This window comes from Oryx dammah, unplaced genomic scaffold, assembly GCF_014754425.2.
Source record: "Oryx dammah isolate SB20612 unplaced genomic scaffold, SCBI_Odam_1.1 HiC_scaffold_11209, whole genome shotgun sequence".
Taxonomy (NCBI): Eukaryota; Metazoa; Chordata; class Mammalia; order Artiodactyla; family Bovidae; genus Oryx; species Oryx dammah.
Window position 1 is genome coordinate 2,508,342 of NW_024080602.1, and position 19,346 is coordinate 2,527,687.

General features: G+C 37.2%; 1 protein-coding gene across 1 annotated transcript in view; it reads right to left on the reverse strand.

Annotated features, from left to right (window-relative positions):
* Nucleotides 1–401: 401 nt before the first annotated feature.
* Nucleotides 402–19,346, reverse strand: part of LOC120860863 (sperm equatorial segment protein 1) — a 28,303-nt gene continuing 9,358 nt past the window's right edge. The window contains exon 3 of the mRNA XM_040236568.1: nucleotides 402–1,582. Within this exon, the coding sequence (XP_040092502.1) occupies nucleotides 561–1,582 (1,022 nt within the window). The 3' untranslated portion in view covers nucleotides 402–560. The remainder of the gene's footprint in view (nucleotides 1,583–19,346) is intronic.

Sequence of the window (19,346 nt, forward strand, 5' to 3'; positions counted from 1 at the left end):
GATAAAAGTAGTTTTGATTACAAGCTCCAATTATGCTATTCAGATAGAACACTCAGATCCTCTAAAAGAGTAATAAGATAACATATCTTAAAATTTTACATTTATATGCAATTATTTTAAACCAGCTACTCTGGAGAAGGGAATGGCAACCCACTCCAGTTTTCATGCCTGGAGAATCCCATGGACAGATACCTGGTGGGCTGCAGTGCAAGGGGTTGCAAAGAGTTGGACACGACTGAGCGACTAACACTACTACTACATATATAGTGGACTGCACAGTCTCTTAAGTCTTATAAAATGGAAGAATTCACTAACCTCTCAAGTAAAATCAAAGCGTAAACACTTTAAAGATTAGATACTCATAACTTTTACAATGAATGAGAAAACTACAAACTCCTGAACCAAAATTTTATTTTAATTTGTTAGCTTTCAGTGCATATGAAACTTTTTCATAACATGTGACATATAAAGATGTTAACACAGTGAACTACAATAGAAAATATTTTCATACAATTTTTGAATCACTAATATGCTTATTTCTCCCACGAACGAATGCACAGTTAGCTTAAATCACCTTTGTCATGAGTATCAAGTATGTGTAAAATTTTTATATTATTATTTAATAACTGCTTAAGGAGGTTGTGAGTTTCTTCTCCATGACCAACACATAGTATTTTTTTCAATGTATGGACTACTACAGTAGCTTTTCCTCTCATCTCTGATGGAACATATTTTATATCTAAATATTCAGATAATTTATATCTAGAACTATACAGCATGTTAATAACAGTTATAATGTCATAAACTCCACCACTGCTTCGTCCTTGTGGTAACAACTGGGATTTATACATTTTTTCTAATTTATGTTCTGCTGCTATGGCTAGAGCAAGGCTTCGTTTTAGGTGTTCTTTAGAGGCTCGGATGTCCGCTCTATATTCTGGCTTGTAGCTCTCAGGAAGAGGTACGTGATGCAACTGTGAATTAATATCTGCAATTCTTTTCAAAACGTCTTCATTATACACATCATGTGATTCAAGATAATCCATTCCATTGTCACCTGAGAGCTGAGGAACATCTTCTTCCGTGGCAGTATCCAAGTCAGTGCTCCTGCTTAAAGAGGTGACATCTTGACTTGGTTCAGTAACACTTGGCACTTGCGTTGGTGCCTCAGTGCGATGTTCAATTGGCTCTGGCTCTGGCTCTGGCTCTGGCTCATCTTTCTCAATAAAAGGTTCTTTTGCATGTAAAACAACAGAAACATTATTTGGTTTAATCGACCAGAATGCTGTGCTTTTAGTACGTTTTTTCTTGTCTATTTCCAGTGTGAAGCCCCTAGTAGGGAAAGTTGTAGTTTCTTCACTGACAGGATTGATTAAAACATCATTGTCACCTGGACCGACATCATGTGTATATTTTAGCTCCTTAACTCTTGATACTCTCGGTCCTATGAAATTAGCATTATTTGGAGACTTTGATTTTTTCTGACGACCTGGCTCCTTAGTGGGAACACTTAGTATTAGGTTCTGTAAAACTTGTACGTAATGATTCAAGTTTTGTTCTTCATCAGGCGTCACAGTTACTCCTTAAGGGAAAAAAAATAAGTAACATTTATTATTATATATGACATACTGACAGTATGTACTCACCTAAGTTTACTTCACATGCTATCACTTAAAAGTTGAGATAAAGAACCAAGAAATAAAGCACCTCTGACACAGTCAACTCTCACCTAAATAAACAAAATTATTTTTAAAGATTCTTATTAAAATACATGAGCAAGATTACTGTAAAAGTTGTATATTAACACAATTCTCTATTTCTCTTTGCTTTTACTCTCCTATATAACTTACGATTCAGTAGGTAGCTTATTAAAACAAAATTCTTAGTTATGTTCTCTAACACAGGGGTGTGTTATAGTAGACTCACAGTGGCTCATTAGAGCCAACTATTAAATTTTAAGGAACAACATGAGCCAGATGGTAAACATAGACATCACTAAAAATTAAATTCTGTATTTACAATTAAGTAAATATATTCAAAACAAGGTAATAAATATTCAAAACTCACCCTTTCTTATTATTTTATTTCATCTCACTATTATCTTTGCTCTTGAGGTTATTTATATCTAGTATGTTATAAATGCTATGTAGTGGCTGGCTTCCCCGGTCACTTAGTGGTAAAGAATTTGCTTGCCAATGTAGGAAACGTGGGTTCAGTCCCTGGATCAGGAAGATCCCCTGGAGTAGGAAATAGCAACCTACTCCAGTGTTCTTGTCTGGAAAATTTGTATCTAGTACATTATAAATCCTATATAATGGGATTTATAGGTTTATTGATGTTTATCACTCGACAGGGAGGTGAAAGAGATAAACAGATATGCCTCTGTTTCTCTCTTTCACCTCCCTGTCGAGCAATGTCAAGTAGGTAGTTTGAAATCGACCATGGTGAGAGTATTTATACCATGTAAATGGGCAAATGCTATAAGTCAGGGTGTATTCATCTCTCAGAAAAGCCAGTTGTTAAACATTTACCAGTATATCAGTCGGACACAACTTAGCAACTAGACCATCAACACTCCTTTCAACCCAGAAAAGATCTAACTACAGCCTCTGGGTCATATCCACCCAAATGTTTTTATAAATAAAGTGGGTTTTTTTTTTTCCACTCAGTCTTGCTCCTTTGTTTATGTATTATATACACTGCTTTGCTGTTCAGTAGAGCTGAATAGTTGGAACAGAGACTTTATGGCCTAGAAAACTATCTGGGCCTTTACAGAAAAAGTTTACTGATTTCTGGTTTAAATCATCAACATTTTACTCTTACAGTAAAATGGCAGTTCTATTTATACTGGTATTTTGTAGCATCTTCTCATTTTCAATGTGGAAAACAGAAAAGATTACTGAATAATATACTCTGAAATTCTGTTCAACTCCCCTACTCTGATGGATATAAATTGATTTAATTCAAGGAGGTAAGTTACCTTTTCCCAAACACTAATGAATAAGTTCTAATTGAACATTCCCTCTGCAGGCAAAATGGAATAACAAACTTTCTGCCCAGAAGGCACTTTTATTCAGCTCTTTAGCAAGCACAAGTTCAGTTTAGTTCAGTTGCTCAGTCATGTCTGACTCTTTGCGACCCCATGAATCGCAGCACGCCAGGCCTCCCTGTCCATCACCAACTCCCGGAGTTCACTCAGACTCTCGTCCACCGAGTCGGTGATGCCATCCAGCCATCTCATCCTCGGTCGTCCCCTTCTCCTTCTGCCCCCAATCCCTCCCAGCATCAGAGTCTTTTCCAATGAGTCAACTCTTCGCATGAGGTGGCCAAAGTACTGGAGTTTCAGCTTTAGCATCATTCCTTCCAAAGAACACCCAGGGTTGATCTCCTTCAGAATGGACTTGTTGGATCTCCTTGCAGTCCAAGGGACTCTCAAGAGTCTTCTCCAACACCACAGTTCAAAAGCATCAGTTCTTCAGTGCTCAGCCTTCTTCACAGTCCAACTCTCACATCCATACATGACCACTGGAAAAACCATAGCCTTGACTAGACAGACCTTTGTTGGCACAGTAATGTCTCTGCTTTTGAATATGCTATCTAGGTTGCTCACAACTTTTCTTACAAGGAGTAAGTGAAAAGGAAAGATATAAGCATCTGAATGCAGAGTTCCAGAGAATAGCAAGAAGAGATAAGAAAGCCTTCTTCAGCGATCAATGCAAAGAAATAGAGGAAAACAACAGACTGGGAAAGACTAGAGATCTCTTCAAGAAAATTAGAGATACCAAGGGAACATTTCATGCAAAGATGGGCTCGACAAAGGACAGAAATGGTCTGGACCTAACAGAAGCAGAAGATATTAAGAAGAGATGGCAAGAATACACAGAAGAATTGTACAAAAAGGATTTTCATGACCCAGGTAATCTCGATGGTGTGATCACTCATCTAGAGCCAGACATCCTAGAATGTGAAGTCAAGTGGGCCTTAGAAAGCATCACTACGAACAAAGCTAGTGGAGGTGATGGAATTCCAGTTGAGCTAGTTCAAATCCTGAAAGATGATGCTGTGAAAGTGCTCCACTCAATATGCCTGCAAATTTGGAAAACTCAGCAGTGGCCACAGGACTGGAAAAGGTCAGTTTTCGTTCCAATCCCAAAGAAAGGCAATGCCAAAGAATGCTCAAACTACTGCACAACTGCACTTATCTCACATGCTAGTAAAGTAATGCTCAAAATTCTCCAAGCCAGGCTTCAGCAATACACGAACCGTGAAATTCCAGATGTTCAAGCTGGTTTCGAAAAGGCAGAGGAACCAGAGATCAAATTGCCAACATCCGCTGGATCATAGAAAAAGCAAGAGAGTTCCAGAAAAACATCTATTTCTGCTTTATTGACTATGCCAAAGCCTTTGACTGTGGGCATCACAAAAAACTGTGGGAAATTCTGAAAGAGATGGGAATAGCAGACCACCTGACCTGCCTCTTGAGAAATCTGTATCCAGGCCAGGAAGCAACAGTTAGAACTGGACATAGAACAACAGACTGGTTCCAAATAGGAAAAGGAGTACGTTAAGGCTGCATACTGTCACCCTGCTTATTTAACTTATATGCAGAGCAAGCACAAAGTAGTCCCCAAATGCTTTTCCTCCTCTCTTTCTCATCTGTTAAATTTAGACCAGATGGAATTTTAATCAAACTTGAAAGCATATTTCTAAATTTTGAAAAAGTCTTAGTCAGAAGTTTAATAGGCCATGTGACAGTGGAAAGATGCTAGACATGTCTACTAGAGATCTAGATTCTAAAAGCAGACTCTGCATTTTATGTCATGTTTAGAAAAGTCTGGCATCTTCAAGATCCATTTGATGATAGGTGAAAAAAGAAAGAGAACGTAGATTTATTTGTATATTATCCTCATAATTTTTTATGAATAAATGATATAGCATCATACATTTGTCTGGAAATTGAGATTTTTTTTCACCGATTAGAAGGATAACATTATCAAATTCATGTGGGCATTTGCCCCTGAGGAGAGAGAATGGGACTGAAGTTGGACATTAAAGGGGTCTTTGAACTTATCTATAAACTTTTACTCTCTAAGCACACACGCCCAATCATTTAGCACAGTAAACAATTAAAGGTCATATTTTAAAAAGAAAATACTTATTTACATATTCTTATGTGTATAAATTAGATTAGGTCCAGTAGACAGAGTGCCAGAAGAACTATGGATGGAGGTCAGTACCATTATACAGGAGGCAGTGACCAAAATCATTCCAAAGAAAAAGAAATGCAAGAAGGCAAGTGGTTGTCTGAGGAAACTTTACAAATAGCTAAGGAAAGAAGAGAAGCAAAAGGCAAAGGACAAAGGGAAAGATATATCCAACTGAATGCAGAGTTCCAAAGAAGAGCAAGGAGAGATAACAAGGGCTTTTTCAATGAACAATGAAAAGAAATAGAGGGAAACAACAGAATAGGGAAGAATAAAGAACTCTTCAAGAAAACTGGAGCTATCAAGGGAATATTTCATGCAAGGATGGGCACAATAAAGGACAGAAACAGTAAGGACCTAACAGAAAAAGAAGAGATTAAGAAGAAGTGGCAAGAATACACAGAAGAATTATACAAAAAAAAAAAAATCTTAATGACTCAGATAACCACAATGGTATGGCCACTCACCTAGGGCCAGATATCCTGAAGGGTGAAGTCGAATGGGCCTTAGGAAGTATTACTACCAACAAAGCTAGCAGAGGTGATGGAATTCTAGCTAAGCTATTTAAAATCCTAAAAGATGATGCTGTTAAAGTATTGCACTCAATATGCCAGCAAATTTAGAAAACTCAGCCATGGCCCCAGGACTGGAAAAGATCGGTTTTCATTCCAATCCCAAAGAAGAGCAATGGCAAAGAATGTTCTAACTACCATACAATTGTGCTCATTTCACGTGCTAATAAGGTTATACTCAAAATTCTTCAAGCCAGGCTGAAGCAGTGTGTGAACCAAGAATTTCCAGATATATAACCTGAGTTTAGAAAAGGCAGAGGAATCAGAGATCAAACTGCCAACATTCATTGTATCAGAGAAAGCAAGGGGATTCCAGAAAAGAAAAAAAAAAAAAAACCTACCTGTGCTTCACTGACTAGGCTAAAGCATTTGACACTGTGGATCACAACAAACTGTGGAAAATTCTTAAAGAGTAATACCAGACCACCTTACCTGTCTCCTGAGAAACCTGTTTGTAGGTCAAGAAGCAAACAGTTAGAACTGGACATGGAACAACTGACTGGTTCAAAATTGGGAAAGGAGTATGACAAGGCTGTATATTATCATCCTGCTTATCTAACTTAAATGCAAAATACATCATGTGAAATGTCAGATTGGATGAATCACAAGCTGTAATCTAGACTGCCCGTAGAAATATCAAAAACCTCATCTATGCAGATGATACCATTCTAATGGCAGAAAATAAAGAGGAATTAGAGAGTATCTTGATAAGGGTGAAAGAGGAGAGTGAAAAAGCTGGCTTGAAACTCAACATTCAAAAACCTAAGATCATGGCTGCGGATCCCATCACTTCATGCCAAATAGATGGGTGAAGTGGAAGCACTAACAGATTTTAGTTTCTTGGGGACAAAATCACTGCATGGTGACTGCAGCCATGAAATTAAAATATACTTGTTTCTTGGAAGGCAAGCTAAGACAAATCTAGACAGTATATTAAAAATCAAAGACCTCACTTTGCAGACAAAGGTCCATCTAGTCAAAACTATAGTTTTCCCAGTAGTCATGTATGGATGTGAGAGTTGGACCATAAAACAGGTTGAAAGGTGAAGAATTGATGTTTTCAAATTGTGGTGCTGGAGAAGACTCTTGAGAGTCCCTTGGACGATCAAACTAGTCATCATTCCTGAAGAAAATCAACCCTGAGTATTTATTGGAAGGATGCTAAAGCTGAAGCTCCAATACTTGGACCACCTGATGCAAATAGCTGATTCAATGGGAAAGACCCTGATGCTGGGAAAGACTGAGGGTAGGAGGAGAAGGGAGGGATAGAGGATGAGATGGTTGAAAGGCATCACTAACTCAATTGACATGAGTTTGAGCAAATTCCAGGAGACAGTGGAGGACAGAGGAGCCTAGTGTGCCACAGTCCATGGGGTAGCAAAGTCGAACCCGACCTGGCGATTGAACAACAGCAAATGTTTATAAAATGCATTGTCCTGAATCTAGAGGTTTTTCTGAAGGAAAATACTAAGGAAGATTAACTTGTGACCTAGTGCAGTGAAAAAATATCTTTCATTCTGGTTCTGGTTCTACCACTTTCTAGCATCATGATCTTATTTCTCTACTACTAAATTACTACCTACTAAATTTCTCTGAATATCTACTTAACTATAGAATTAAGATACTAAATCTGCCCTTTATCTCATAGACTTAAAAATATTGGTTATTTGAAAACCTACTTTAGGAGGCGGTCCTTAGATGGTGGAGGAATAGGACAGGGAGACCACTTTCTCCCCCACAAATTCATCAAAAGAACATTTGAATGCTGAGCAAATTGCACAAAACAACTTCTGAATGCTGGCAGAAGACATCAGGCACCCAGAACGATAGCCCATTGTCTTTGAAAGGAGATGCAGAAGTCTTGAGGCTACTGTAAGAATAAGACTGAAAACCAGAGGCAGGAGGCTTAAGTCCAAAACCTGAGAACACCAGAGAACTCCTGACTCCAGGGAACATTAATCGATAAGAGCTCATCAAAAGCCTCCATACCTACATTGAAACCAAGCACCACCCAAGGGCCAACAAGTTCCAGAGCAAGACATACCATGCAAATTCTCCAGCAACACAGGAACATAACTCTGAGCTTCAATATACAGGCTGCCCAAATTCACACCAAACCCACTGACATCTCAAAACTCACTACTGGACACTTCATTGCACTCCAGAGAGAAGAAATCCAGCTCCACACACCAGAACACTGACACAAGCTTCTCTAACCAGGAAACCTTGACAAGCCACCTGTCCAACCCCACCCACAGAAAGGAACCTCCACAATAAACAGGAACCACAAACTGCCAGAATACGGAAAGGCCACCCCAAACACAGCAATATAAACAAGATGAAAAGGCAGAGAAATACTCAGCAAGTAAAGGAACAGGATAAATGCCCAATAAACCAAACAAAAGAGGAAGAGATAGGGAATCTACCTGAAAAAGATTTCAGAATAATGATAATGAAAATGATCCAAAATCTTGAAAACAAAATAGAGTTACAGATAAATAGCCTGGAGACAAGGATTGAGAAGATGCAAGAAATGTTTAACAAGGACCTAGACAAAATAAAAAAGAGTCAGTATATAATGAATAATGCAATAAATGAGATCAAAAACACTCTGGAGGGAACCAACAGTAGAATAACGGAGGCAGAAGATAGGATAAGTGAGGTAGAAGATAGAATGGTGGAAATAAATGAAGCAGAGAGGAAAAAAGAATGAAAAGAAATGAGGCCAACCTCAGAGACCTCTGGGACAATGTTAAATGCCCCAACATTCGAATCATAGGAGTCCCAGAAGAAGAAGACAAAAAGAAAGACCATGAGAAAATACTTGAGGAGATAATAGTTGAAAACTTCCCTAAAATGGGGAAGGAAATAGTCACCCAAGTCCAAGAAACCCAGAGAGTCCCAAACAGGATAAACCCAAGGCAAAACACCCCAAGACACATATTAATCAAATTAACAAAGATAAAACACAAAGAACAAATATTAAAAGCAGCAAGGGAAAAACAACAAATAACACACAAGGGGATTCCCATAAAGATAACAGCTGATCTTTCAATAGAAACTCTTCAGGCCAGGAGGGAATGGCAGGACATATTTAAAGTGATGAAAGAAAATAACCTACAGTCCAGATTACTGTACCCAGCAAGGATCTCATTCCAATATGAAGGAGAAATCAAAAGCTTTGCAGACAAGCAAAAGCTGAGAGAATTCAGCACCACCAAACCAGCTCTCCAACAAATGCTAGAGGATCTTCTCTAGACAGGAAACACAGAAAGGGTGTATAAACTTGAACCCAAGACCACAAAGTAAATGGCAATGAGATCATACTTATCAATAATTACCTTAAATGTAAATGGGTTGAATGCCCCAACCAAAAGACAAAGACTGGCTGAATGGATACAAAATAAAGACCCCTATATATGTTGTCTACAAGAGACCCACCTTGAAACAAGGGACACATACAGACTGAAAGTGAAGAGCTGGAAAAAGATATTCCACACAAATAGAGACCAATATAAAGCAAGAGTAGCAATACTCATATTAGAAAACACAGACTTTAAAATAAAGGCTGTGAAAAGAGACAAAGAAGGACACTATATCAAGATCAAAGGACCAATCCAAGAAGAAGATATAACAATTATAAATATATATGCACCCACATAGGAGCACCACAATATGTAAGACAAATGCTAACAAGTATGAAAGGGGAAATTAACAATAACACAATAATAGTGGGAGACTTTAATACCCCACTGACACCTATGGATAGATCAACTAAACAGAAAATTAACAAGGAAACACAAACTTTAAATGATACAATAGACCAGCTAGACCTAATTGATATATATAGTACATTTCACCCCAAAACAATGAATTTCACCTTTTTCTCAAGTGCACATGGAACCTTCTCCAGGATAGACCACATCCTGGGCCATAAATCTAGCCCTGGTAAATTCAAAAAACTTGAAATCATTCCAAGCATCTTTTCTGACCACAGTGCAGTAAGATTAGATATCAATTACAGGAGAAAAGCTATTAAAAATTCCAACATATGGAGGCTGAACAACACGCTGCTGAATAACCAACAAATCACAGAAGAAATTTAAAAAGAAATCAAAATATGCATAGAAAGGAATGAAAATGAAAACACAACAACCCAAAACCTGTGGGACACTGTAAAAGCAGTGCTAAGGGGAAGGTTCATAACAATACAGGCTTACTTCAAGAAACAAGAAAAAAGTCAAATAAATAACCTAACTCTACACCTAAAGCAACTAGAAAAGGAAGAAATGAAGAACCCCAGGGTTAGTAGAAGGAAAGAGTTCTTAACAATTAGGGCAGAAATAAATAAATGCAAAAGAAACAAAAGAGACCATAGCAAAAATCAACAAAGCCAAAAGCTAGTTCATTGAGAAGATAAATAAAATTGACAAACCATTAGCCAGACTCATCAAGAAACAAAAGGAGGACAATCAAATCAGCAAAATTAGAAATGAAAATGGAGAGATCACAACAGACAACACAGAAATACAAAGGATCATAAGAGACTACTATCAGCAACTATATGCCAATAAGATGGACAACTTGGAAGAAATGGACAAATTCTTAGAAAAGTACAACTTTCCAAAACTGAACCAGGAAGAAATAGAAAATCTTAACAGACCCATCACAAGCATGGAAATTGAAACTGTAATCAGAAATCTTCCAGCAAACAAAAGCCCAAGACCAGATGGCTTCACAGCTGAATTCTACCAAAAATTTAGAAAGGCGCTAACACCTATCTTACTCAAACTCTTCCAGAAAATTGCAGAAGGTAAACTTCCAAATTCATTCTATGAGGCCACCATCATCCTAATACCAAAACCAGACAAAGATGCCACAAAAAAAGAAAACTACAGGCCAATATCACTAATAAACATAGATGCAAAAATCCTTAACAAAATTATAGCAAACAATCCAACAACACATTAAAAAGATCCTACCTCATGACCAACTGGGCTTTATCCCAGGGATACAAGGATTCTTCAACAGTCACAAATCAATCAACGTAATACACCACATTAACAAATTGAAAGATAAAAACCATATGATTTTCTCAATAGATACAGAGAAAGTCTTTGACAAAATTCAACATCCATTTATGATTAAAAAAACCCTCCAGAAAGCAGGAATAGAAGGAATGTAACTCAACATAATAAAAGCTATATATGACAAACCCACAGCAAACATTATCCTCAATAGTGAAAAGTTGAAAGCATTTCCCCCAAAGTCAGGAACAAGACAAGGGTGCCCACTCTCACCACTACTGTTCAACATAGTTTTGGAAGTTTTGGCCACAGCAATCAGAGCAGAAAAAGAAATAAAAGGAACCTAGATTGGAAAAGAAGAAGTAAAACTCTCACTGTTTGCAGATGACATGATTCTCTACATAGAAAATCCTAAAGACTCCACCAGAAAATTACTAGAGCTAATCAATGAATATAGTAAAGTTGCAGGATATAAAATTAACACACAGAAGTCCCTTGCATTCCTATACACTAACAATGAGAAATCAGAAAGAGAAATTAAGAAAACAATTCCATTCACCATTGCAACAAAAAGAATAAAATACTGGAATATATCTATCTAAAGAAACAAAAGACCTATATATAGAAAACTATAAAACACTGATGAAAGAAATCAAAGAGGACACAAATAGATGGAGAAATATACCATGTGCATGGATTGGAAGAATCAATATAGTTAAAATGAGTATACTACCCAAAGCAATCTATAGATTAATGCAATCCCTATCAAGCTACCAACATTATTTTTCACAGAACTAGAACAAATAATTTCACAATTTGTATGGAAATACAAAAAAACCTCAAATAGCCAAAGCAACCTGGAGAAAGAAGAATGGAACTGGAGGAATCAACCTGCCTAACTTCAGGCTATACTACAAAGCGACAGTCATCAAGACAGTATGGTACTGGCACAAAGAAATATAGATCAATGGAACAAAATAGAAAGCCCAGAGATAAATCCATGCACCTATGGCCACCTTATCTTTGACAAAGGAGGCAAGAATATACAATGGAGAAAAGACAATCTCTTTAACAAATGGTGCAGGGAAAACTGGTCAACCACTTGTAAAAGAATGAAACTAGAACACTTTCTAACACCATACACAAAAATAAACTCAAAAGGGATTAAAGATCTAAACATAAGACCAGAAACTATAAAACTCCTAGAGGAGAACATAGGCAAAACACTCTCCGACATAAATCACAGCAGGATCCTCTATGACCCACCTCCCAGAATATTGGAAATAAAAGCAAAAATAAACAAATGGGACCTAATTAAAATTAAAAGCTTCTGCACAACAAAGGAAACTATAAGCAAGGAGAAAAGACAGCCTTCTGAATGGGAGAAAATAATAGCAAATGAAGCAACTGACAAAGAATTAATCTCAAAAATATACAGGCAACTCCTGCAGCTCAATTCCAGAAAAATAAATGACCCAACCAAAAAAAGAGCCAAAGAACTAAACAGACATTTCTCCAAAGAAGACATACAGATGGCTAACAAACACATGAAAAGATGCTCAACATCACTCATTATCAGAGAAATACAAATCAAAACCAGTGAGGTACCATCTCGCGCCGGTCAGAATGGCTGTGATCCAAAAGTCTACAAACAATAAATGCTGGAGAGGGTGTGGCGAAAAGGGAACCCTCTTACACTGTTGGTGGGAATGCAAACTAGTACAGCCACTAAGGAGAACAGTGTGGAGATTCCTTAAAAAACTGGAACTGCCATATGACCCAGCAATCTCACTGCTGGGCATACATGCTGAGGAAACCAGAATCAAAAGAGGCACGTGTACCCCAATGTTCATTGCAGCACTGTTTATAATAACCAGGACATGGAAGCAACCTAGATGTCCATCAACAGATGAATGGATGAGAAAGCTGTGGTACATATACACAATGGAATATTACTCAGCCATTAAAAAGAATACATTGGAATCAGTTCTAATGAGGTGGACAAAACTGGAGCCTTTTATACAGAGTGAAGTAAGCCAGAAAGAAAAACACCAATACAGTATCAGTTCAGTTCAGTTCAGTCGCTCAGTCATGTCCAACTTTTTGCATCCCCCTGAACTGCAGTATGCCAGGCCTCCCTGTCCATCACCAACTCCCAGAGTCCACCCAAACCCATGTCCATTGTATCGGTGGTGCCATCCAACCATCTCATTCTCTGTCATCCCCTTCTCCTACTGCCCTCAAATCTTTCCCAGCATCCAGGTCTTTTCAAATGAGTCAGCTCTCTGCATCAGATGGCCAAAGTATTGGAGTTTCAACTTCAACATCAGTCCCTCCAATGAACACCCAGCACTGATCTCCTTTAAGATGGATTGGTTGGATCTCCTTGCAGTCCAAGGGACTCTCAAGAATCTTCTCCAATACCACAGTTCAAAAGCATCAATTCTGAGCTCAGCTTTCTTTAAAGTCCAACTCTCACATCCATACGTGACTACTGGAAAAACCATAGCCTTGACTAGATGGACCTTTGTTGGCAAAGTAATGTCTCTGCTTTTTAATATGCTGTCTAGGTTGGTCATAAGTTTCCTTCCAAAGGAGCAAGCAGCTTTTAATTTCATGGCTGCAATCACCATCTGCAGTGATTTTGGAGCCCAGAAAAATAAAGTCAGCCTCTGTTTCCACTGTTTCCCCATTTATTTGCCATGAAGTGATGGGACTCAATGCCATGATCTTAGTTTTCTGAATGTTGAGCTTTAAGCCAACTTTTTTCACTCTCCTCTTTCACTTTCCCCAAGAGGCTCTTTAGTTTTTCTTCACTTTCTGCCATAAGGATGGTGTCATCTGCATATCTGAGGTTACTGACATTTCTCCCAGCAATATATATGGAATTTAGAAAAATGGTAATGATAACCCTACATGCAAGACAGCAAAAGAGACACAGGTGTATAGGACAGTCTTTTTGGACTCTGTGGGAGAAGGCGAGGGTGGAATGATTTGAGAGAATAGCATTGAAACATGTATATTATCATATGTGAAACAGATCACCAGTCCAGGTTCAATGCATAAGACAGGGTTCTCAGGGCTGGTGCACTGGGATGACCCAGTGGGATGGGATTGGGAGGGAAAGAGGGGGTTCAGGATGGGGAACACATGTACAGCCATGCCTGACTCATGTCAATGTATGACAAAACCACTATAATATTGTAAAGTAATTAGAATCCAATTAAAATAAATTTTAAAAAATAAAAAAAAATAAATTTCTATGTAAGACTTCAACTATTTCTATATGTTAAAATATAACACTTGCAAACTAAACTAGCTGGAAATATTTGGTTTACGCATTGTTTACCCAGAAGCATTAACTATAAAAATTGATTAAACTATACATTAGACTGTGCACCTTATTCTATGTATATTATATATTTAAAATCTCATATTGGTAACTGGTTTGCATTATACTTACTGGACATTAACACAAAGATTTTAAAAATCATTTTAAAAGAACTAGAATTAATAAAATTTAAATTTATCAATAGAAGTTATTTTCATTTTAGTTAGCATAGCTAACTGAAGGCATGCATAAACCAAGAGTTTTATTTATCGGTTTCATTATGCTATATCTCTTCATTATGTCATTATGCGATGCTGCTGCTTCAGTCGTGTCTGACTCTGTGCAATCCCACAGACTGCAGCCCACCAGGCTCCCCCGTCCCTGGGATTCTCTAGGCAAGAAAACTGGAGTGGATCATTATGCCTTTACATAAGCCAAATTTTACTATTTTAAAGCATGAGGAAGTTAATATAAAATTGCATGAATATATCTAATTGAATAAAAACTTCAATTCGTAATAGGTGTAAAAATAATTTCTTTCACAATATGCATTTAAAAGAATGGAAATATATAAACGTATTGTTTTGTAAAAACCTCAACAGTTACACCTTTATCTGTTTCTGGAGAGATTTTCCTAATTAGTAAAACTAAAGTACATTAACTGTTCTAACTAACAATTTTTTCCAGAAACCTTACACTAAAAAGGGGGGTGGGGCAAGAGTTTCTATGCAGCTAAAAAGTGACTCAGTTCAGTCAGTTCACTCACTCAGTCATGTCCGACTCTTTGCGACCCCATGAACTGCAGCACGCCAGGCCTCCCTGTCCATCACCAACTCCTGGAGTTCACTCAAACTCACATCCATTGAGTTGGTGATGCCATCCAGCCATCTCATCCTCTATCATCCCCTTCTCTTCTGCCCTCAATCTTTCCCAGCATCAGGGTCTTTTCAAATGAGTCAGCTCTTCACATCAGGTGGCCAAGGTATTGGAGTTTCAGCTTTAGCATCAGTCCTTCCAAAGAACACCCAGGGCTGATCTTTAGAATGGACTGCTTGGATCTCCTTGCAGTCCCAGGGACTCTCAAGAGTCTTCTCCAACACCACAGTTCAAAAGCATCAATTCTTTGGCTCTCAGCTTTCTTCAAAGTCCGAATCCCACATCCATACATGACCACAGGAAAAACCATAGCCTTGGCTAGGTGGACCTTTGTTGGCAAAGTAATGTGTCTGCTTTTGAATATGTTATCTAGGTTGGTCATAACTTTTCTTCCAAGGAGTAAGCGTCTTTTAATTTCATGGCTGCAATCACCATCTGTGGTGATTTTGGAGCCCCAAAAAATAAAGTCTGACACTGTTTCCACTGTTTCCCCATCTATTTCCCATGAAGTGATGGGACCAGATGCCATGATCTTCGTTTTCTGAATATTGAGCTTTAAGCCAACTTTTTTCACTCTCCTCTTTCACTTTCATCAAGAGGCTTCTTTGTTCCTCTTCACTGTCTGCCATAAGGGTGGTGTCATCTGCATATCTGAGGTTATTGATATTTCTCCTGGCAATCTTGATTCCAGCTTGTGTTTGCTCCAGCCCAGCGTTTCTCATGATGTACTCTGCATAGAAGTTAAATAAGCAAGGTGACAATATACAGCCTTGACGTACTCCTTTTCCTATTTGGAACCAGTCTGTTGTTCCATGTCCAGTTCTAACTGTTGCTTCCTGACCTGCATACAGGTTTCTCAAGAGGCAGCTCAGGTAGTCTGTTGTTCTCATCTCTTTCAGAATTTTCCAGTTTATTGTGATGCACACAAAGGCTTTGGCATAGTCAATAAAGCAGAAATAGATGTTTTTCTGGAACTCTCTTGCTTTTTCCATGATCCAGCTTATGTTGCCCATTTGATCTCTGTTTCTTCTGCCTTTCTAAAACCAGCTTGAACATCAGGAAGTTCACGGTTCGTGTATTGCTGAAGCCTGGCTTGGAGAATTTTGAGCATTACTTTACTAGCATGTGAGATGACTACATGCCAAAAATAACAATAAAAAGTAATGACACTAATGCTAACATTAAAAAGCTTATTAAAAAGATACCTAGTTCTTTAGTTCCTTTGAGACTAAAGTTTTAAGAAATTAAAAAAAAAATGTCACCCTAAATAGCTTCTAAGCTGAATAAAAAGGAAAACTAAACCAAAAACTCCAGCTTTTTGGTTAAAAAAAAGGAAAGGAGCTACAATTTTTAAAAGATGTATAACCTTAAATTTGGAAGCTTTAATATGAAAAATCTTTACTTCAAAGGGTAATAAAATGTAGGACTGTAAGAAAACTAGGTAATTTTAATATTTCTTGGTAAGTTCCTTATTTAATGTAACAATTTAAAATCTCAAAAAGTGGTAAATCTTAAGACTTTTTTAAAAATTTACTTTTAAAAATGTATTCTTCTGTGTTTTATTTATGTGGTGATTGTGTAGTTATCACAGAATACAAAACTGGAAAGTAAGGACACATCCAAATCTATACAGAATTTGGATTTCTGCACTTGAAGTCCATATAGCTAAACTTTTCAAGAACGGTATTGAACAACACATACATAAAATGTAAATATGGGATTTCACCGTATGACAAACCAAACATATGGAATCTCAAACACTGGTTATTATAAAACTTACACAATACTGTAAAATCATAAGGACCAATAAAATTTTTTCATTAAAATGTTCTATGTATAGTCTTTAACTGCTGTAATTCTCTGACAACATTTAATATGAATTGTATTTTATTTTGACATTAACTTGGTTATAATTCCTGAAATTCTTAATTATGAACCTGCAAACTAAAACAATGTTAAATTAATAGCATATGTATTCATCTAAAGGCTTTTAAAAGACAAAAACTTCAGGTTTGGTATCAAACATTTTAAAGTAAAAACAAGGTTGCTAGTAAAATAAAGTATACTGGTTAGTTGCTTATAATTAATAAAAAATTAAAGGACAATTTTAAATAAACTCTCAAATACTGAGTTTATTTATAGTCTCTTTCTAATTTAGAGTACTATGAATCACTATTTAGATAAAATTGTATCTAAATAACTTAAATAGATATCTGATAGTCAATTAAGACTTCTCTCTTCTTTCCAATAACTAGTACCTATCAACTACAAATTGGCATTTGCCACTGGCACTTGCCATCCACCTCTACAAGGATTAAATCATGTGCTGCTGCAGCTGCTGATTTTCAATACCTGCCCCCTTCAAAAGGAGTTCAGGATGAACAGAAATGAGGCACCCTACTCAGGGAAAAACTGGCAGGACAGGTCTTCAGATAGTTAGATATTTTCAGGAGCCGATTTTATGAGCCCAATTCTTGTATCTATTCATATTTTAAAAAGCACTAAAATCCTGCAAGGTGATGAATGATCCTCATGACAGGCAGAAAGCTTCACAGGACTAGCAGAAACTTTCTGGAAAAATATGTGTCTGGTTGCATGTATTCCTCCTTAACCAAAATTACATATATACTGACCTTCCCCCCGCCTCTTTGGATCCAAAATCTGAGGTGCTGTCTCCCGGGCTGCACTCCTCATTTTTTCCCAAATAAAACTTAACTCACAACACACACATTGTGCATTTTTTTTAAGTCAACATACTTTATACACAAACTGGAAAATAACATAGACAAAACGACTATAAACTTAATTCCAACATATTTTGACCAAAATTAAAAATAAGTCATCACACAATTCCTATGTGTGTTCTACTCAGGTAATCTTGTTTACTTGTAAAACATAATGCCTCTTCCATAAGCCCCAAATAAAATGTTTTAAAACAATATATTTGGACTTCTACTTCCAAAAAGATGGACAATATGTATTTTTCCTCTATCCTTCCTACTAAAAGTTAAAAATCCTGAACATTATATGTAAGACAAGCCTGAGATGAGAAGACTCTGAAAGGTAGAGCGATGAAGGTAGACCAACTAGGGACTTCAGGACCTGAGTAACGACACAGCAGTGAGTTCCCTGGGTTTTCTTTTTGCCATATATATCCTAGACTGGGAACTGGAGATGCTGGCAATCCAAAAACACCAATGGACACAGACCAAAAAGTCTCAAAGAAAAAGACTGCTTTCTTCATAGCCAAAGGATCAGGAAAAGAGTAAACTAGCAAGACAGAAAAGGGAGGAGATATATGTATACCTATGGCTGATTCATGTTGAGGTTTGACAGAAAACAACAAAATTCTGTAAAGCAATTATCCTTCAATTAAAAAAAAAAAAAAAACCAAAAGCACAGTAAACCTTGCAATCCTACCCCCACCAGCAAAGGCTGAGTGGAGAACATAGACTTTCACACTCATCAAGTTTCATTAAGCTCCCCCAATTCCTCTGCCCTTATCCCACAAAGTGCTGCAACAAATATGAATACCTCTTCTTTTCAAGTAGAGAAGGCCAAGTAAGGAGCTAGGACTTTCAGCTCCTTCCTGTGGTAACAAGGCAACACCCCACATCCACCATTGAAGTGGTGTCAGAGACCTATTTAAATCTGTAGTAAATGAGTTAAATAAGGTCCAGAGTCTTACAACATAATACCCAAAATATCCAGGTTTTAATCAAAGGCTAGTGGTCATTACAAGAACCAGGAAAAATCTCAATTTGATTAAGAAAAGAAACCCAACAGATGCCAACACTGAGATGATGCAGATGTTAGAATTATCTGACAGGGATTTAGAAGTAGCCATCATAAAAATGCTTCAACAAACAATTATGGATTTCTTGAAACAAATGAAAAATAAAAAGTCTTAATAAATAAGTAGAAAATCTCAGCAAAGAAATAGAATATATAAGGATGAATTAAGTTTTAGAATTGAGTAACAATAACTGAACTGAAAAACTTATTGGATAGGTTCAACAGCAGAATGGAGGGGAAAGAAGAAATAAGCAGTGAACTGGAAGATAGAATAACAGCAATTACCCAATCTGAATAAAAGAGAAAAATTGAAATGCAAACAAATGAAAAGAGCCTCAGGGTCTTGTGAGACTGTAACAAAAAGATCTAACATTCATGTCACCGGAGCCTTGGAAAGAGAAAAGAAAAAGGATAAACAGAAAAGGTATTCAAAAACATAATGACTGAAAATTTCCCAAATCTGGCAAGACATGAATTTACAGATTCAAGAATCTGAATCTCAAAACAGAATAAACCCAAAGAAACCCATGTTAAGATGTAT